This window comes from Salvelinus alpinus, chromosome 35 (genome assembly GCF_045679555.1).
Source record: "Salvelinus alpinus chromosome 35, SLU_Salpinus.1, whole genome shotgun sequence".
NCBI lineage: Eukaryota > Metazoa > Chordata > Actinopteri > Salmoniformes > Salmonidae > Salvelinus > Salvelinus alpinus.
Window position 1 is genome coordinate 9026135 of NC_092120.1, and position 21565 is coordinate 9047699.

The 21565-nt window shown below is 45.8% G+C and overlaps 1 protein-coding gene across 8 annotated transcripts in view; it reads left to right on the forward strand.

Annotated features, from left to right (window-relative positions):
• Window positions 1-21565, forward strand: part of LOC139563919 (growth factor receptor-bound protein 10-like) — an 86889-nt gene that overhangs the window by 51592 nt on the left and 13732 nt on the right. For 7 of the 8 annotated variants that reach the window (XM_071382941.1, XM_071382942.1, XM_071382944.1 and 4 more), the window contains one exon: window positions 18936-19092. In XM_071382941.1, coding sequence (XP_071239042.1) covers window positions 18936-19092 — 157 coding nt within the window. Of the gene's footprint in view, window positions 1-16271; window positions 17699-18935; window positions 19093-21565 lie in introns of those variants that run through there. The other variant, XM_071382948.1, reaches the window with a different exon arrangement.

The window sequence follows — 21565 nt, forward strand, 5'->3', positions numbered from 1 at the left end:
TACCACAGCATTCTGCAGCGATACGCCATCCCATCTGGTTTGCATCCCATCTTGTGTAAGGGCTATTTGTCCAAGAATGAGGGTGATGAAGTGCTGCATTAGATGACCTGGCCTCCACAATCACCTGACCTAAAAAATCTAAAGTATATTTTGATTTGTAATTTTTTTTTTGGTTACTACATTATTCCATAGTTTTGATGTCTTCACTATTATTCTACAATGTAGAAAATAGTAAAAGAAAATCCCTTGAATGAGTAGGTGTGTCCAAACTTTTGACTGGTACTGTATATGTTTTTTAGTTTTATTAAAAACACATTTTCAGGATGTTAAAAAGTTTTCAGTGTAAACTTAAACGACTAAAACCAGATATAAAGTATGTAGAAAAGATAATGGAGCTATATGTTTTTAAATAAGATCATCTTTGAGAACTACAATCATCAAAATAAAAACTGGACAGGGACTTGACTTTTATGGCGCTGGGGATCAGAGCCTGTATTAGCAGACCCTGGGTTCAAAGTGTATTCGCTTTATTTTCAAATACTTTCAGCTGCTTGATAGAGCTTGCCTGGCTCAATGGAACCCGTGGAAAATGCAAGCCCCGCCAATCTGGCACTTCAGGCAGGCTCAATGAAAGTATTTGACAGAAGACAAATACTATTTGAACCCAGGCCTGGTCTGTAAGAACTGGCAGCATGAGCTGTAGTCTGTAGATGCAGGGAGATGGAGATGGAAAATAACCATATATTTATTTGGTTCTATGTACCTTTGGCTAGAACATGCAGTGTTTGTAAAGCAGTTCTAAAGCATGTTTTTCCAGCTTGTGATTGGCCCACTATACTGAGATAAAGACATGTTGCCTTAAAACCTTTGCATAGTGTGTGTGAGTTTGTCTCTGTGTGTGTGTGTGTGTGTGTGTGTGTGTGTGTGTGTGTGTGTGTGTGTGTGTGTGTGTGTGTGTGTGTGTGTGTGTGTGTGTGTGTGTGTGTGTGTGTGTGTGTGTGTGTGTGTACGGGCATTTGTGCATCTGTGTGTGTGTGAGGCTGGGGGTCGTAGAGATGGGCCCTGCTCCACAGCTGGCTCTGCTTTGCTCTCCCAGCATGCAGTGCCTGCCCTCTAGAATCGGCTCTGTCTGTACGTCCGTCTTTCTGCCTGCCTGCATGCCGACCCTGGAGGCCTGGCTGGCTGGCGGAGTAGGGCTGGTGAGAAGTTTAGCTGTTTACAGAATTTTCCAACCTCTGGGCGCTTTTTGACAGGCTCCAATTCCTCTTCCCCAGCCCCCGCGCATTGGAGGCACGCGAACGCTGCGCTGCCGGCAAGCCTGTCAGGGATCACTGCGCAGTCTGTTACACGATGCCCATATGATTTTCATTTGCCTCCCCCCCAAAGTATCAATCAATGACCTAGCTCTCGCTTTCTCTGTGTCTCACCCCAGCTGTGCTCTTAAATGGTAGTGTTAACAAATAACTGACTTGTTTCGTAATGGACGGATGGATGTTCACTGGCTGGTTTTGACAACCCTGGTGGCGTAGGGTCTTTCATGATCTGTTAACTGGGCTGAAGATGGAGGGTCTTGACCAACCAGTAGTCACTATACTAACTGGTCCTGATGCTGCCAGCCTGACTGACCTGGACACCCTGTCCCTAGTGTTGTGTCTTCAACTGATCTGGACACAATGATCTCTGTAATTAGTGGACGTATGCTGATCTGATGTGAGTTGTCCATGGGTTGGCATTGGTTGGACAGAAGCTGCAGATCTGAATGTACTGTCTGTACCTTGAGCGCCCTCCGTCCCAGTCCTGTCTGTCTGTCCATCTCTGTCTGTCATGTCTGCTCTGTAGTAAGTCATCAGTCCTAAGAGGCTGCAGGATGGATGCGAACCACATAACTGGCTCTCACAGCACAGAGTCCAAGGGCATCCATCACCATGCAGTCAGACTCTGGGTTTTAGCCCATACCACACACCATCAGGGACAAGTCTAAGCACGCCAGCGACACCGCATGTGACGCAACTGTGCTGCAGCCCTATTACTGGGTTAGTAAACTGCACTGTCATGCCTGGTGCCTAGTCCTCCTTAGCTTAGCCTCCTTTCTGTTTCTATTAGGCTGTTGTTAAGTTGACACACCGGTGACACAGGTTCACCTCCCGCTCCCACCCCCTCCCTCCGCCTCTTCCGTTGTGTGCAACGCTTTATCCTTTTAAATCTTTCTGTGAACTCAGCAGCTGGCACGCACGCTGAAAGGAGAAGAGGAGTAGGAGTGTGTGGAGAGAGAGATGAGCAATATGGTTAATAGCCTCTGAGCTCATTACTGTAGTGATGCATATTTACACATGGTGAGGTAAGAGGCTTGGAAAAGCAGCCACTCAGTCAGTTGAGTGGCATAGTGGGGGAACTTGACATTGGTGGTATAGTGGGAGAACTTGACATTGGTGGTATAGTGGGAGAACTTGACATTGGTGGCATAGTGGGGGAACTTGACATTGGTGGTATAGTGGGAGAACTTGACATTGGTGGCATAGTGGGGGAACTTGACATTGGTGGCATAGTGGGGGAACTTGACATTGGTGGCATAGTGGGGGAACTTGACATTGGTGGCATAGTGGGAGAACTTGACATTGGTGGCATAGTGGGGGAACTTGACATTGGTGGCATAGAGGGAGAACTTGACATTGGTGGCATAGTGGGGGAACTTGACATTGGTGGCATAGAGGGAGAACTTGACATTGGTGGCATAGTGGGGGAACTTGACATTGGTGGCATAGAGGGAGAACTTGACATTGGTGGCATAGTGGGGGAACTTGACATTGGTGGCATAGAGGGAGAACTTGACACTGGTGGCGTAGTAGGAGAACTTGACATTGGTGGCGTAGTGGGAGAACTTGACACTGGTGGCGTAGTAGGAGAACTTGACATTGGTGGCGTAGTGGGAGAACTTGACACTGGTGGCGTAGTAGGAGAACTTGACATTGGTGGCGTAGTGGGAGAACTTGACACTGGTGGCGTAGTGGGAGAACTTGACAATGGTGGTATAGTGGGAGAACTTGACATTGGTGGTATAGTGGGAGAACTTGACATTGGTGGCGTAGTGGGAGAACTTGACATTGGTGGTATAGTGGGAGAACTTGACATTGGTGGTATAGTGGGGGAACTTGACATTGGTGGTATTGTAAAGGTTTTCTTCCTGGGGTGAAGGAGAGGACCAAAATGCAGCGTAGCCAGTGCTCAACATGTTTAATTATAAGAACAAGTGAACACTACAAACAACTTACAAAATAACAAACGTGCAAAACCGATACAGACCTATCTGGTACAGAACCACCCACCAATCCAGAATCAAGCAGCGGTGTAAACGGAGTAAGGGACAGCGCAAGAAGGAGGAATGGACTTGGGACGATGTATTGGACGGTAAAGGTTGCTACACATGGGAGGAGATCCTGGCTGGAAGGGATCGCCTCCCATGGGAACAGCTGGAGGCACTGAGGAGAGCAGAGGCAACCGGAGAAGGGAACCGGAGTTATGAGGGGACGCGTCTAGCACGGAAGCCCGAAAAGCCCGTGAGTACCACCCAAAAATTTCTTGGGGGGGGGCTAAGAGGTAGTGGGCCAAGGGCAGGTAGGAGACCTGCGCCCACTTACCAGGCTAACCGTGGAGAGCGGGAGTACGGGCAGACACCGTGTTACGCAGTAGAGCGCACGGTGTCTCCTGTACGTGTGCATAGCCCGGTGCGGGTTATTCCACCTCCCCGCACTGGTAGGGCTAGATTGGGCATTGAGCCAGGTGTCATGAGGCCGGCTCAACGCGTCTGGTCTCCAGTGCGTCTCCTCGGGCCGGCATACATGGCACCTGCCTTACGCATGGTTTCCCCGGTTCGCCTACATAGCCCGGTGCGGGTTATTCCACCTCCCCGCACTGGTCGGGCGACCGGGAGCATTCAACCAGGTAAGGTTGGGCAGGCTCAATGCTCAAGAGAGCCAGTACGCCTGCACGGTCCGGTATTTCCGGCGCTACCTTTTCGCCCCAGCCCAGTACCACCAGTGCCTACACTACGCACCAGGTTTCCAGTGCGTCTCCAGAGCCCTGTTCCTCCTCCACGCACTTTTCCTATGGTGCGTGTATCCAGTTCGGTGCCTCCAGTTCCGACAACACGCACTAAGCCTCCTGTGCGTCTCCAGAGCCCTGTACGCACTGTTCCTTCTCCCCGTACTCGTCCTGAGGTGCGTGCACTCAGCCCGGTGCCACCAGTGCCGGTACCACGCACCAGGCCTATAGTGCGCTTTGAGAGGTCAGTGTGCCCTGTCCCTGCTCCCCGCACTAGCCTGAAGGTGCGTGTCTCCAGTCCGGTGCCTCCAGTTCCGGCACCACGTACCAGGCCTACAGTGCGTCTCAGCCGGCCAGAGTCTGCCGTCTGCCCAACGGCGCCTGAACTGTCCGTCTGCCAAGCGCCGCATGAACGGCCCGTCGGTATTGAGCCTTCAAAGCCGCCCGTCTGCCATGAGCCTGCAAAGCCGCCCGTCTGCCATGAGCCTACAGAGCCTTCCGCCAGACAGGAGCCGCTAGAGCCTTCCGCCAGACAGGAGCCGCTAGAGCCTTCCGCCAGACAGGAGCAGCCAAAGCCTTCCGCCAGACTGGATCAGCCAGAGCCATCCGTCTCCGCAGCGCCGTCTGAGCCATCCGTCTCCGCAGCGCCATCTGAGCCATCCGTCTCCCCAGCGCCGTCTGAGCCATCCGTCTCCCCAGCGCCGTCTGAGCCATCCGTCTGTCCCGAGCCATTAGAGCCGCCCGTCTGTCCCGAGCCGTCAGAGCCGATAGTCAGTCAGGAGCCGCTAGAGCCAGTCGTCAGTCAGGATCTGCCAGAGCCGCCAACCAGACAGGATCTGCCAGAGCCGCCAACCAGACAGGATCTGCCAGAGCCGCCAACCAGACAGGATCTGCCAGAGCCGCCAACCAGACAGGATCTGCCAGAGCCGTCAGCGAGCCATGAGCGTCCAGAGCCGTCAGCCAGCCATGAGCGTCCAGAGCCGTCAGCCAGCCATGAGCGTCCAGAGCCGTCAGCCAGCCATGAGCGTCCAGAGCCGTCAGCGAGCCATGAGCGTCCAGAGCCGTCAGTGAGCCATGAGCGTCCAGAGCCGTCAGCCAGCCATGAGCGTCCAGAGCCGTCAGCCAGCCATGAGCGTCCAGAGCCGTCAGCCAGCCATGCCAGCGTCGCCAGCAGCTCGTGCAGCCAGTCATGAGCTGTCCCTTAGCCCAGAGCGGCTATTTACCCAGAACTGCCCCTCAGTCCAGAGCTGTCTCTCTGTCCGGAGCTGCCTTTCAGTCCGGAGTTGCCCCTCTATCCTAAGCTACCTCTTTATCCTGAGCTACCTCTCTATCCTGAGCTATCCCTCTGTCCTGAGCTATTTCTCTGTCCTGAGCTACCTTGTCCCGGAGCTGTCCTTTATCTTGGTGTTGCCCCTTAAATTAGGTGGGGGAAATAAGAGGGTGGTCATGATAAGGGGTAAACGTAAGCTGGGATTGACTATGGTGGGGTGGGGACCTCGTCCAGAGCCTGAGCCACCACCGTGGTCAGATGCCCACCCGGACCCTCCCCTAGACTTTCTGCTGGTGCGCCCGGAGTTCGCACCTTAAGGGGGGGGTTATGTCACGTTCCTGACCTATTTCTGTTAGTTTGTTGTATGTGTTAGTTGGTCAGGACGTGAGTTTGGGTGGGCATTCTATGTTGTCTGTTTCTATGTTGGTTTAAGGGTTGCCTGGTATGGCTCTCAATTAGAGGCAGGTGTTTGGCGTTCCTCTAATTGAGAGATATTTTTAGGTAGGTTATTTCACAGTGTTCGTTGTGGTGGTTGTCTCCTGTGTCAGTGTTTGTCGCACCATACGGGACTGTTCGGTTTGTGTTGTACATCGTTATTTTTATGTGTAGGCTATTTTCCCTGTTCGTGCGTTCTCGTGTTTATGTAAGTTCGTCGTTCAGGTCTGTCTACTCCGTTTGTTGTTTTGTTAGTTTATAGTGAAGTTCGTGTTTTCGTCTTGTCTTTAATAAATATTATGTGTTCACAACCCGCTGCGCCTTGGTTCCCTCAATACTCCTCCTTTTCGGTTGAAGAGGAGGAGGACCACCGTTACAGGTATAGTGGGGGAACTTGACATTGGTGGTATAGTGGGGGAACTTGACATTGGTGGTATAGTGGGGGAACTTGACATTGGTGGTATAGTGGGGGAACTTGACATTGGTGGTATAGTGGGGGAACTTGACATTGGTGGTATAGTGGGGGAACTTGACATTGGTGGCGTAGTAGGAGAACTTGACATTGGTGGTATAGTGGGGGAACTTGACATTGGTGGTATAGTGGGAGAACTTGACATTGGTGGTATAGTGGGAGAACTTGACATTGGTGGTATAGTGGGTGAACTTGACATTGGTGGTATAGTGGGAGAACTTGACATTGGTGGTATAGTGGGTGAACTTGACATTGGTGGCGTAGTGGGAGAACTTGACACTGGTGGCGTAGTGGGAGAACTTGACATTGGTGGAGTAGTGGGAGAACTTGACATTGGTGGCGTAGTGGGAGAACTTGACACTGGTGGCGTAGTGGGAGAACTTGACATTGGTGGAGTAGTGGGAGAACTTGACATTGGTGGCGTAGTGGGAGAACTTGACACTGGTAGCATAGTGGGTGAACTTGACATTGGTGGAGTAGTGGGAGAACTTGACACTGGTGGTATAGTGGGAGAACTTGACATTGGTGGTATAGTGGGAGAACTTGACATTGCGAAAGGAGTCTCCACTTGATGTCACCCACATTGTTTGGATTCACATGAACAGTAATGGCTGTGTATGGAATGTAATAATTGGCTAATTAGAACATAGAATGAATATAATGTGCATAATTGTAAATGTTGTAAATTCCATGGCAGAGCATATGAGGCCACTCATCAATGTCACAGTAAAGTCACTACATGTTAGTAGGGATGTGCAGCATTCTATCACCTCCACAGCTGAGCATCATACTTGGCTGCTGGTGATTCAGGAATGCCTGAGTTTGGGTCAGAGTTCACCCTTTTCCACCGTAAATAAAATGTTGGTATTTTGCTGATGTTGGCTCGTCTGAGTGTTTAGGTTAATTGTGTTGGAACACATTTTCAGGTTAATGTGTTCTGCAGCGCTGAGTTGGAGATCAAAGTGACCAGTGCCAGAAATGTGCTGCCTTGCTTCTAGACTAGAGGGAGTCTGTTTTAACAGGCTCTTAAACCACAGCAAGAGTGAAGCAGCACATCCCAGATCCCACAACGGGCTGACTTAGTGTACATGCCAAATGGCACCCTATTTCCTATATAGTGCACTACTTTTGATCAGGGCCCAGAGGAAAAAAAGTTGTGCACTATGTAGGGAATAGAGTCCCATTTAGAACTTAGGCAAAGTATCATGTAATCACGGCCCATAATTGTTCAGAGCCCCGTGTATGGAAGCAATGCATGCTTATTGTTTCTCCTTCCCAAAGAATGTTCCCAAATGGAACATAGAAGGATTACATGGGACCAGTCAGCACTAGGCATTCTGTGCTGCTGCTGGGAGAGAACATTCCTCCTGCAACTGCTTGTAGGACTTTCAGCTGGCTCGGCTCTGACTAGATCTTTCTCAACCTCCCAAAGAGAATTGTTTGGGTTCAATTTAATTAATTGAGGCAAGTTGCAGGCAGAGGTACTGGAGAGGAGAGGCTGCTGTACTGTAGCTCAGTATCTAATCTCATACGTGGGTGAAGTAAGCATGCTGTTCACTTGCAGGTCTTAAATTGGTGCCTGCATACGTGTGTGTCCGCAAAGCCAGCGTATCTGTGTGTATCTATGTGTTGCACGCTGACTGGCAGCACTCTTGAGATACAAATTGCAACTGTGTTGTTAACAAATGCTTGTTGGAGGCGTGCCAGGGAGCTTGTGGTTTATTCTGGAACATCTCATGTGTCAGGCCATATTTAACCCTCCACTTACCCAGCAAGACAAGCCTTGACCTGCTGCTTGGATTACTTGGCCAGTGCAGCAGTCACTCAGTGACAAATATCTGTGACTGTTTAATCGACAGCCCTGGCTTGTCCTGCTTTGTGTGTTAAGTTCTGGGGAACTCAGAGACGCTATGCTACACTATATTAGGCTAGGCAAAGAGTATTCAAATCTTACCCGAGGTCCGGACTACTGCTTCAGCCAAACGCTATGCCACGCCTACAGATGTTAGTATCTTTTCCGCAATGAGTCCCTCCCCGGTCGTCTCTGATTGGTCCAGAAACCGATCGGTTGGCCTGAGCCAGAACACGGTTTGAAAATTCGTAATTGGCTTTGATACTGTGATTGGTTAGAGATGATCCAATCGATGATGACATTGTTTTTTTGCAACGCTCCTCGTCACCACAAACTATTTAAATGATGACAGTCTCAGACTAAAGTATGTAGCAAACGACAGAGCAGCGGAATAATTTACTGTGAGCTGTCAGGCTAGACTACTGCTGGTTTTCTGTTCTACGTACCTGATAATTAATTGCACCAACATGGTGTCCCAGGTTTAAATCAGTCCCAGATTAGGGGGGAAGAATGATATGCTTTGAAGTCCAGATATGAATTTGAAGGGGCTAGGCTATGCTAGACCATGCTAGTATAGGCTATGCTAACTGCTATGATGTAAGCTTACCTGGACAAACTGGCTGGCTGTGGTCCCCCATTGGGAGAAGGACGTTAAGGTCCCTCACTCTGTACACTGAGCCTGCCAGGTCACAGGTCAAACTAAGTAACAAACCTATTTTCTATGTGCTGATGAGGTCAAATGGTCAACATGTATGTACAGGCGATGTTGGGTCACTCACAGGCAAGCGCTAACTCAACTTCTATGAGGGAAGTTGACATAAAAGTGGATTTTTTTCATGCTGCTAAATGCCTCGGTTGATTTGTGCTGCTGTTTTCTTTATTACGTAAACAAGAACGGAAGGTTATAGGTCGACACCTTCGTGTCCCTCTGTGTTTTATGTCTCTTATTTTGAGACTGCTAGACGATACCCTGGTTAGCCGTGTCATGTTAGCTTAACTGAGAAAGACACAGTGAGTTCTCTTAGCAGGTAAAGTTACAAGCCAGAACCATACCCTCACGTAGTACAGGCCTGTTCATTACTATAGCACAGGGATCATCAACTAGATTCAACCCTGGGTCGATTTTTTTTCTCATCACTAAGCTAAGGACCCTGGGACTGAACACCTCACTCTGCAACAGGTTCCTGGACTTCCTGACGGGTCGCCCGCAGGTGGTGAGGGTAGGCAACACATCCGCCACACTGACCCTCAACACGTGGCCCCTCAGGGGTGTGTGCTTAGTCCCCTCCTGTACTCCCTGTTCACCTACGATTGCATGCGCGGGCATGACTCGCAACATTATCATTAAGTTTGCCGACAAGACGGCTTGATCACCGACAATGATGAGACAGCCTATAGGAATGCAACAACCTCTCCCTCAACATCAGGAAGACAAAGGAGCTGACCGTGGAGAGCCGAGGACGCCCCCATTCACATCGACTTGGCTGTAGTAGAGTGGGTCGAGAGCTTCAAGTTCCTCGGTGTCCACATCACTAAGAATCTATCATGATCCAAACACACCAACACAGTTGTGAAGAGGGCACGACAACGCCTCTTCCCCCTCAGGAGGCTGAAAAGTTTTGGCATGGGCTCTCAGATCCTCAAAAAGTTCTGCAACTGCACCATTGAGAGCATCTTGACTGGCTGCATCACCGCTTGGTGTGGCAACTGCTTGGCATCCGACCGGAAGGCGCTACAGAGGGTAGTGCATACTGCCCAGTACATCACTGGTGCCGAGCTCCCTGCCATCCAGAACCTCTATACCAGGCAGTGTCAGAGGAAGGCCCTAAAAATTGTCAGACTCCAGCCACCCAAGCCATAAGACTGCTAAATAGTTAGTCCGGTAGCTATTTGGTTAACAATTTAACTATCTGCATTGACCCTTTTTGCACTAAATGTTTTGATTCACATACACTGCTGCTACTGTTTACTATCTGTCACTTTATTCCTAATTATATGTACATATCTAACTCAATTACCTCGTACCCCTGCACATCCATTAGGTACTGGTAGTCCTTGTATGTAGACAAGTTATCATTATTCATTATGTATCTATTATTACTTATATTATTACATGTTTAACTTTTATCATTATTCATTATGTATCTATTATTACTTATATTATTACATGTTTAACTTTTCTATTATTTCTCTATGTTCTTTCTCTCTCCATTGTTGGGAAGGGCCCGTAAGTAAGTATTTCAGTAGTCCACACCTGTTGTTTAGGATGCATGTGACAAATAACATTTGATTTGATTTGAATTCGGCCTGCGGACGGGCCGCCAGTTGGGGAACCCTGCTCTAACATAAGTGAGTCCCTGATGGTGTCCCTGTTTTAGAAATTTGCTGTTTTGTTATTGTTAGTATGACCTATTTCTGTTCATTATACTCATTATGAAGACTGATGATTTTCACTCTGTCTTTGGGGAAATTAATCCATGGATATGTTCCCAAAGTTCCTGCATGGGCCACAGTTTTAGTCTGAGAAAATTATACAATAACCATCTATATATAGAAGTGTGTGTTTAGCCTATATTGAACGTGTGAGAAAAGACCAGTTGATTCATCATTGCATGACTTTACTGGAGGGAATGTGAACTGCCGTGCTCTGTGTCCAGGATGGAGGCTTGACAGGGTGGAATGTGTTGCTGCAAGCTGTTAGTTCATCTGGCCCGAGTAGAGTGTCTCAGCGGGCCCGCAAAGCTTCAGCTGGACTAATGTAGGTCATGGAGAATGCATGAAATCCTCCACTGCAGGGCAGAGCAGGCCTCTCTCCCTCACAACTCTCTTGCTCTCTAAACTGAGAAGAGGACAGCTTCTCTCACTTTCAACTCTCAACTTTCTGCTTTTCTCTCTGCCCTGCGTATCTCTCTTCCTCCCTCTCTCTCAACTCTATCTCTCTCTGCCTCTCCCTCGCTCTCTCTCAACTCTCTCTCATACAGGAAAGTAGGACAGCTCAGATTTCTCTCAAGTGGAACTTGTGTTCACAGAGAGAGGAGGGAAAAGAGAGCGGGAGAGAGTGAGAGATGGAGACACAAGGAAAGTGCTTTCTGTAAACAGGAAAAAAGAGATGCAACAATACTCCCACACTCTCAGCATATACATTCAATTAATCTCTAACTTGTTCAATTTTGAAAAGGCAACCATTGGTGGAAATGCAGACAGACAACTGGCTTAATTCAAATAGCAGTAATGACTGTACGTCCAGAGTAGAGAGCAGAGCCATTGGAATGGGGCCTGATCTCGGCTTCTCTCCAGAAACACCTAATTACACTGGAACACAATGTACAGCTATGTTAAATCTCTGAAATCAAATCTCTCTCACCGTTTCTCAGCACTCACCTTTAATAAACTGATTCTGCTGCTAACTTCTTGTATTGTAGTAGGCCTATACCAGAGCAGAGCATTATTGAGTCTGAGTGAGCTGGTTCCCTATATGTGTGTGTGTGTGTGTGTGTGTGTGTGTGTCCCTGTGTGTCCCTGTGTGTCCCTGTGTGTCCCTGTGTGCCACCACCAGCAGCTAGCTGGCCTTTGCCTGGCCTTACAGCTTGGGTGAACAGTGCAAGTAGAAGTACAGTGAGTGCAGCTTGCGGGCGGCTGGTTTTATTGTGTAGTCAAAATTGAATGATGTCATCCTTTTGTGAGTGCCCAATGGGAGTCCCTGAGTCCCGTAAGGGGACAATGATCTGCGGTGCGGTAGCCTGAAAGGGTGCTACCCAGGCCCCTGCTGCGCAATTAACCAGTCTGCTCCTATTGGAGAAATATTTGTCTCCTCTCTGGATTGATCTCAGTAGGGAGCCGCAGGGAAAGATCTCGGCCATTCAAAGGGGATTGTTGGGGTTGGAGGCTGGGGCCGATGTGATGTGTGTGGCAGGGAGGAGGTATGGGAGCTTCTGGCTCTGCTCAGGGGGGATTCTTCCCAGAGGAATGCACAGAGCTGATGGATCAGCCTCTATTTGATCTATATATAGACACCGACCGTGGGTCTTTTTGCTTGTGGTTTGTTCCGGTGGCTGAGGAACTGAGGGATTGTTTGGTTTTGGGGGTGCGTTCCATAATGGTAGCTTGTTGAGTTTTCGTTAATGAGTCAAGTTGTTCTGCATTTTTGGAACATATGCTGATATCTGGAACCACCAGAAAAAAATGAAATATATGGTTAGTCATATATTATAACCTATTATAACCTAAACTTTGTTTTCCAAAGAGAGTAGATTTTTCTTCATGCCCTTTGAGCCAATAGACTGACTGTCTTTGACTAGGCTGCCCTGTACTGTACTCTGTACTCCCATGGTTAACTTTTGTTATATCAATGGGATATGGTTGAGTTTCAGCCACGAGCTGGGTGGTTTGCATGTGGGAGTTCGATGGGGATGAGTAGTCACTGTGGCCTGGATGTTAACCACAGTGTGGCGTTAGTTCATCCACATCTCTCCACTTCTGAAAGTATAAATGTTAACTGGCCCCAGCATCTGCTAAATACACTGCTAAACGTGCACGATAGTACTTCAAAACTTTCCAAATCATCCGTATTATATATTCTGTCGTTTTATTGTTCTGGCTCACTAACCTAGCTCACTAACTAACTGCGTGGGATGGAGAGTGCATTGTACATGACTTGGTATTGTGCATCTGAAAGCCCCCATTTTAGTCGGCCAAAGTTCTGGTCCTTTTTCTTCTATAGTGAGCCTGGATAAATCCCCTCTTTGGGGGTGCTTAATTTGACACAAAAATTAGACAACAAGGATCGGTTCATGTCCACCTCATGAGTCAGCAGTATTTACGTAGCGTTCCCTTTAGAGGTCGACTCAGCCCAGCACTTCTCCCCGGGCCAGCAGGCTGCAGGCAGCGAGTGCATCTCAGGACATGGCAAGCTCCTCTGAAAGTCTATTGTCTTTATTCCACAAGGTTTTGTCTCACATTCTCATTAGTGGATGTCAATGGCCACTGCAGTTCAGAGACCACACAGAGCACACAGTACATTTGGCTTCATTAAAGAGGTACTTGTAAACGGGACTGGTTTGTTGGTGGGTTGCAGAGAGGGGGCGAGACCACCGCTCAGTCGACCGCTAGCCAACACTGTTTAATCAATGGCTGTTCTTTTGGGGGATTAGAGAGTAGAGCCACTTCTTTGGTTTTGGTTTTTAATAACTTAGGGAGATAATGGAGTTAGCCTACAGAGAAGCACTAGATTTAGAATCGTTAGAGGTTTAATTGAACTCAGGTTTTTCTTATGAAGAAGATTTACGCCTAAAGGTATTCAATTGTAGGTCCGGGAAGATACCAGTATCACGATACTCGTCAGTATCGTGGCAAGGAAACAAAATACAAACTTCCTTAGGAAAACAGCCTTAATGTTGGAAACAAACATCATTATGGTGTCATCCAGAGACATGTATTTATTTCCCAAGCTATAGCACACAATGTATTACATACAGCAGGATTTTAAACAACCAAAGAGTTTGGTCTGCTTCGTGTTTTCATTTTTGCCATGGAACTATTGAGATACTGGTATCGTCACAGCCCTATTCAATTGGTTCCACCACTTATTCTTTGCCTCTTATGTCATAGCCAATAAAATGTTGTTATATAGCCTGGTACAGTAGGCCTTATTAAATATAAAATGTTGTTATATAGCCTGGTACAGTAGGCCTTATTAAATATAAAATGTTGTTATATAGCCTGGTACAGTAGGCCTTATTAAATATAAAATGTTGTTATATAGCCTGGTACAGTAGGCCTTATTAAATATAAAATGTTGTTATATAGCCTGGTACAGTAGGCCTTATTAAATATAAAATGTTGTTATATAGCCTGGTACAGTAGGCCTTATTAAATATAAAATGTTGTTATATAGCCTGGTACAGTAGGCCTTATTAAATATAAAATGTTGTTATATAGCCTGGTACAGTAGGCCTTATTAAATATAAAATGTTATATAGCCTGGTACAGTAGACCTTATTAAATATAAAATGTTGTTATATAGCCTGGTACAGTAGGCCTTATTAAATATAAAATGTTGTTATATAGCCTGGTACAGTAGGCCTTATTAAATATAAAATGTTGTTATATAGCCTGGTACAGTAGGCCTTATTAAATATAAAATGTTGTTATATAGCCTGGTACAGTAGGCCTTATTAAATATAAAATGTTGTTATATAGCCTGGTACAGTAGGCCTTATTAAATATAAAATGTTGTTATATAGCCTGGTACAGTAGGCCTTATTAAATATAAAATGTTGTTATATAGCCTGGTACAGTAGGCCTTATTAAATATAAAATGCCTCTCAAAGAAATCAGGTCAGATGTTTCCATCAGAAGAATTACTCATAGAAATAGAATGAACAGAATAGTATTGGATCCTCTAACTTTGGCAATTTCACTGGTAAACTCATGGGTGCACTATGTTCTACGTATTCTAATTCTATGGAATGACCACTACTACCCCACTGTAGCCTACTTACTGAAGACCCAAATTGGCTGCGTCCCAAATGGCACCATTTTACAGTACTTAGCATGGTAAAACCTATTCAGTGGGGACCCTCTATATTACTTCACCATTCCTTTCCGGTGTGGGATATAAGTAGAGAGGACCTGATGTGTCACCACAACCTTATAGATTTATACTGCAGTCCATATTATACCGACCCTAAGAGGCTAGTAACCAGTATTAACCAGTAATCTAGAGTTTTTAACACATCCCTGATGTAAATGTTGTGCTTTTAATGAACTTGTAATGTGTGTGTGAGAGTGGCTGAAGCGTGACATTGCATGTGTGTGTTTGTGAGAGAATGAGAGTGGCTGAAGAGGGACATTGTGTGTGTGTGTGTGTGTGTGTGTGTGTGTGTGTGTGTGTGTGTAGCTTGGGGCTCTCAGCAGCTTGTCCCTGGGTAATTACATCACAAGTCCTGAGTCATCCTGGAGGCCCACCACTGAATGAGAATAGTGTTCAGAAAGAACCGGAAGACAACCCAGCACGCTCTCTCTCTCTCCCTCCCCCTTTCGTTCTCGCTCTCTCCCTGCCTCTCTCTTTCTCCCTCCCCTCTCTTCCCCTTCCTCCCTTTCACTTTCCCTCTCTTTCTCCCTCCCCTCCCTCCATCCCTCTCGCTCTTTCTTCCCCCCTCTCTCTTTATCACCTCACGCACAAGGAAATCTTTTCTCTTTAGAAAAAAGAAGTGGAGTAGGTCAAGGAAGCGTGCCATGTCTCCTCAGTCCTCATCACTCACTTGAATGTCTTTCTGTTCCTTTCATCACATTGGGATGCAATGTTGGATTGAAACATTTTCCACTTAGAGGTTGAGAGGTTATGTTCCTGCTCTTGTTCGGTTAAGTTAGGACCATGTGCTCCAATTCTCTACCCCCTGAAGTGTGTACTTGTTAACTCCTCTACACACATGTCAAAGCACGTGACTCCTCTCCTCATAATATCCAGTCCAGTATGTATTCTAGGATAACAACACTATGTAACAGTGATGTAATAGGCATAGTGGTGTAGTACTGGTTGTGCTATCTCATTCCACATAAGGAGTGTTAGCTGCTGGCATTAGTAGTGTGTCCTGTTGTAGTACAGCATGGTAAGTATGTGACATGGGGTTTTCCCCACTGACTCACCAGGCAGGCCAGTAGTGAGGTAGTGATAAGTCAATGAGGAGAGGGGTGTGGCTGCAGTGACAACTGGAAATCTAGTATAGTGGCATGTACACTACACATAGTCCTACTACTACTATCACAGAACATTCGTTTGTCTCTTCTTTTGTCTCTCTTTCTCTTTATTTCTTGTTCTCTCTCCCACCTCTCTCACTATTGTCTGTCTCTGTGTATCTGCTCTCTTTCTCCTTCACTATTTCTCTCCCTCCCCTCTCCCTCGCTCTTTCACTATCTCTTCCTTTACTTATCTGTCTCGTTCTTTACCTCTTTACCTCTCTCTCTCTCTCTCTCTCTCTCTCTCTCTCTCTCTCTCTCTCTCTCTCTCTCTCTCTCTCTCTCTCTCTCTCTCTCTCTCTCTCTCTCTCTCTCTCTCTCTCTCTCTCTGCCTCTCTTTCTCTCTCTCTCTCTCTCTCTCTCTCTCTCTCTCTCTCTCTCTCTCTCTCTCTCTCTCTCTCTGCCTCTCTCTCTCTCTCTCTCTCTCTCTCTCTCTCTCTCTCTCTCTCTCTCTCTCTCTCTCAATTCAATTCAATTCAATTCAAGGGGCTTTATTGGCATGGGAAACATGTGTTAACATTGCCAAAGCAAGTGAGGTAGGTAATATACAAAAGTCAAATAAACAATAAAAATGAACAGTAAACATTACACATACAGAAGTTTCAAAACAATAAAGACATTACAAATGTCATATTATATATATGCAGTGTTGTAACAATGTACATGTCTCTCTCTCTCTCGAAAGATCGGTGATCTTCAGGTCGGAGCTTTAGAAAGAGGCCTGAGTTCCCGACTTGGAATTCCGAGTTGTCTTGAACGCACTGAAGTCGGAAGTCAGAGATTTCCCAGTTTCGAGTTCCCTGTTGTTTTGAACATGGCAATAGTAGTGAAACCCTAAATCATCCTCCCTGACCACTATGGCTGCTTCCTGCTTCCTACACTGGAAGGAAGGGAACTGTTATTTAAGACCTCCCATTATCCTCCTTCTCCCTTCAGCATAGTGTTTGTATATAGATATTGACCCGATGAGAGGATGTTGAAAGGACATTGGCTAAATGTCTACTCCAGACGGGGTGGGGCAGAGCCTTTGTCAGTCCAGTCAGTGGGGTATTAAGTATCTGAAGTAAAACAAAAAAAAAGGGGGTTGGGGGTGAACGGAATAGTGAAAACACAAAGTTTCCGTGTTTTGTTCTTTTGAGAGAAAGAATGTTGGCATAAAGCTAGACTCGAGGGGAGGCCAACGAGAAGTTCAAGTACTCAGGTTTGTTTCATTTAGCCCGTAATGAGCCTTGCGCTGTCGTGAGAGAGATTTCTGACTGCAAAGTTCAAAGCTGTACCACGGAGAGAAAAAAGAAAAGAAACAAGCCCTCACTTGAAACTTCAGAACATGTTGGGAGGTTAAAACGACGGCTTCTTTCGCTCTGCCCCACACCCCTCTTAAATGATCATTTTCACTTTTACTCAAAAAGAATCTGAAAGCTATTCAGAAATGTAGCCTGATAAAAGTTGACGGTGTCTGTGCATGACTGTGCGTCTGTGTGTGCGTGTGAGAGAGAGAGAGAGAGGTTCTGTGAGTGTGTGTCTGTGTGGGAATGATTACATCAGCCTGAGCGAGCCCTATGATTGGTTAAGGAAGTGTGGTTTGATTCACTACCTAAAAGCCCATGGCTGTAACCCTTTGTGAGGGAAGCAGAGGGAAGTTGTCAGCTAGCCGGACTGGAAATAGTGCCATCTGCTTGCTTTGTCCTGCACTAGGCAGAGGAGAGGAGATTATGTGACAGGTACCATAACAGGCAGTCGCTGACAGAGAGGAAGGACCTGTGCTGTACTATAGTCTTTTTTTCGACCAAGTTGTGGAGAGGGTTGTTCATCTGTGTGTGTTCTGTGCGGAGGCAGGCTCACTCCAAAAATGCCATCGTGCTCTCCGGACTGCTGCCTATTACAGGCCGTAGAGGTAAGCTCTTAGAGACATATTTAACCGCTTTCCCCTTTTTCTCTGAAGTCTGATAAAGGTTAGCTGAGACGAGGGTCAAAGTATACTCTATAAAGGACGAAGATAATTTATATTTTTTTTAAGATATGACGAGCGAGGAGGGAATATTGGAGAGGCTCAGAATGAATCGAAGCCCCCTTGAAAGGAGAAATAGTTTTTTCTTTCCTGGCGAAAGAAGATATGATGTTCTGTTGTAAGGCTTTGAATTTGTTGAAGCTATAGCTGGAGAAGGGAAGGAGAATGTATTTTTATAAGACATCATGTTCAAAGTGCGTACTGTAGCCTAAGTGGGAAAGCTAAGAAAGATAAATTCCTACTAAAATCTCTTTGGGAGAACCAGAGGAAATAGGATCTGTGCTCAGACGGGGATTTATCAGGGTTTTATCCATTGTTTCTATTAATGCGCTATATTCCTCTATACAGTATCTTTCTATATAGTATATTTCAGTATCTTTCTATACAGTATCTTGTTCTATACTGTATCGTTCTATACACTATTTGTCTATACAGTATCTATCTATACATTGTATCTCTATACACAATCTTTCTATGCAGTATATTTTTATACAGTATCTTTCCATACAGTATTTTCATGTACTGTATTTGTCTATACTGTATCTTTCAGTGTTTACAGTATCTTTCTATACTGTATTTCTGTACAGTGTCTTTCTATGCATTATCTTTCTATGCATTATCTTTCTAAACAATATCTTTCTATACAGTATCTTTCTATACAGTATCTTTCTATACCGTGTATTTCTATACAGTATATTTCTATACATGATCTTTCTATACATTATCTTTGTGCCTAATTCTGTCAGTGGATAATCTCTATGGAAACAGGTGGTGTGGATTGAAGGACTAAAACAGTCCCCTTAGTATTTAAGCTTGAAGTATGATTCTGATGAGTGTCACATTTATGTTTTTAGAACCTATATTTTCCCACAAACCGCTGCCAGTGAGAATGGATTGTATATGTCTGGTATGCTCATCAAACACGCATGGTTATGAATGGAAGTAAATTAGCTCTTGGTACTATATTGCAAATGTTGTGCTATCTAGTTATGCTTTCTATGTAAAACTATGCCTGTCTACGCCTGAACTATGCGTCTCATCTATCTGAATTATGTCTGTCTGCCTACGAGCTTGTGTCTGGGAATAGTTCTAACATGAAAGGGCCTTTTCATTCCTCTTTTAGTTTATAAAAATTTTCAGCGAGGACGGCATGGGGAAAGTAGTGGAAATACCAGCCGACATGACTGCAAGAGATCTTTGTCAGCTCCTCGTGTACAAAAGCCATTGTGTGGATGACAACAGTTGGGCACTTGTTGAGCATCACCCTCTCCTCGGACTAGGTAAGTGGCAACCTGGTGTGCTGGATGGGTGGGCTGGTGGGCAGGCTGGCTGGCAGGACATAGCCTAGCGCTCCCTCCCCCTTGGCCCTTGCTCTGTGAGAAGCCAACTGGATAATGAACATGTTCTCCTGCTCATGTTAACGTCAACAGAGGTCTCGCTATGGAAACCAAGAGTCATCATAAATAATAGATAGCCTACATCTGTAGCCTATATTTTCTCTTGTATATCATTATTTTGGTTAACAGTCGTTAGCTGCCTGTCTGTGCCTGCTCTTAGTCTTTTAGACGGTTTCAGAGTCTGGTGTATATGGCACCTTATATAGTGCACTGCTTTTGACCAGAGCACTATGGGCCCTGTTAGAGGAAGTTCACTATGTAGAGAATAGGGTGCCATTTGAGATGCAGTCTGAGACAACGGGCTCTTAGTGCAGGACCAGGAACCCTCCTGACATCACTCTCCCAAACCTTAGTTTGTTACCGTACCTGAGAACGGATATACGGTCACTTACAGTTGGAGATAAGAATGTACCATAATATGGTCACGTGTAATAATATGGTAGTAATATGATAATAATATGGTAAGAGATGTTCTTTATTATCTAATTCTAGACCAGGAGTAGCGATCACTGGATCATACAGGTACCTTGCTCTGTCTAGTTACTTTATAACTAGTCCCCCCCCCCCCCCATGCTAGTCAACATTTGAACAGGGACTTTACTTTGGGCTTATACCAGGATAACGCTAGTCTCACTGAATGTTAGATTCATTGAAATTAGGTTGTGTAAGTCAAGACGTGGAACGCTTAATGTGGCGGCATTGCAGTGATTTGTTAAGAGTTCTGAGAAGCAGAATGCTCCAAACTTCAGCCCCCTAAGGAACGAGCGATTATAAAACACAAGTTGTGTCTGGGCTTATATCTTCATTATAGCAGATGGGTAAAATTAAACTACTGTATTTCTGGGAATGTTTAGGCCTAAACACTGAAATATAGGCTACACAATATGTATGCACAACATAAAGGGTAACAATTATATGCAGTATTATTTTCAGTAATTATTTAGGTTTTATGTTGCATGTGTGGAGAGGGTGTAGTTCATATTGATATGTGTGTCTGAATTATCCAGGTTTTGAAAGTTTTTTTAATGAATTTGCTTATAAACATCAATTTCCTTTCGATATCCTGAGCGCATTATAGTCCAAAGGAAATTGCATAGTTATTTCAAAATCTTTAAACGAATAACATTATATGGCGATTAGAACACAACAATATTACATATCTGAAGCACAGGCCTCTAAAGCTCTTAAAACACCGTCACATGGTCTGTTCTGATTGGTTTGGTGTCAGCGCTGCCAAAACCGTGCTAAGTGCAGTAGGGATAACCAGTATAACTTCATCCCTCTACAATGGCAAAATTCTACAGACTTTTGTGCATCTCAAATGGCACGTTTTTCTTATAGTGAACTACAGGGCACTATATTGCACTATAAGGTGCCATTTGTACGCAAACTCCATTCGTTGTAAAAGGAACCAGGGCTGATCTGACCTTTAGAAGCCGCCTGAATGGAGCTAGGGCAGGCTCTCTATGGTGAGTCGTCCACTAGAGGCAAGGCAAGGTCACTCTTCCTAATTGCTCCTTAATCTGACCAGGCTTGTCCAGATGGGCCTTGTATAAGAATGACATCCAGCCAATTAGATATGTTGCTTTCCCAACCTTGCTCCCAATCCCCTCACTAAGGAGAAACACAGATCCAAAATGGAGACGGGGTCCCTGACTCCCTGGTATGAAGAAGGCTAACGCTTCTGTCATTACTGAGTCATCTCTTCTCTTCAGAATGGGTCCAGAGGAGATAGTTGAAAGACAACCCCACAATCAGTGGGGGTGTTTCCTGAGAGAGAGAGAGAGAGAGAGAGAGAGAGAGAGAGAGAGAGAGAGAGAGAGAGAGAGAGAGAGAGAGAGAGAGAGAGAGAGAGAGAGAGAGAGAGAGAGAGAGAGAGAGAGAGAGAGAGAGAGAGAGAGAGAGAGAGAGAGAGAGAGAGAGAGAGAGAGAGAGAGAGAGAGAGAGAGAGAGAGAGAGAGAGAGAGAGAGAGAGAGAGAGAGAGAGAGAGAGAGAGAGAGAGAGAGAGAGAGAGAGAGAGAGAGAGAGAGACGCAGCCAGCCAGCCAGCTGTCAGTCATCGGGTGAATAGAATAGCTGATAAGAATAATGGCCAATGACCCTCCCTCAGCTTCCCCCACAAAGGGTTACAACCTCTACAGGCTTTAAGCTAGTGAGTCAGGGGCTTGACTGACTCATGGTCAGAGAGGAAGTGACTCACCAAAGAGCCTCAGTAAAGGCAAGGTAGAGGAGGTACTGGATTGGCTCTCCATTTTTTGGGATATAAGTGGACTGGAATCCAACCAGGTTGCAACATCAGTATGAAACTACACACATAGTTTCTGAAAACTTCCACATTGTCTATTTCCTCTTTCTC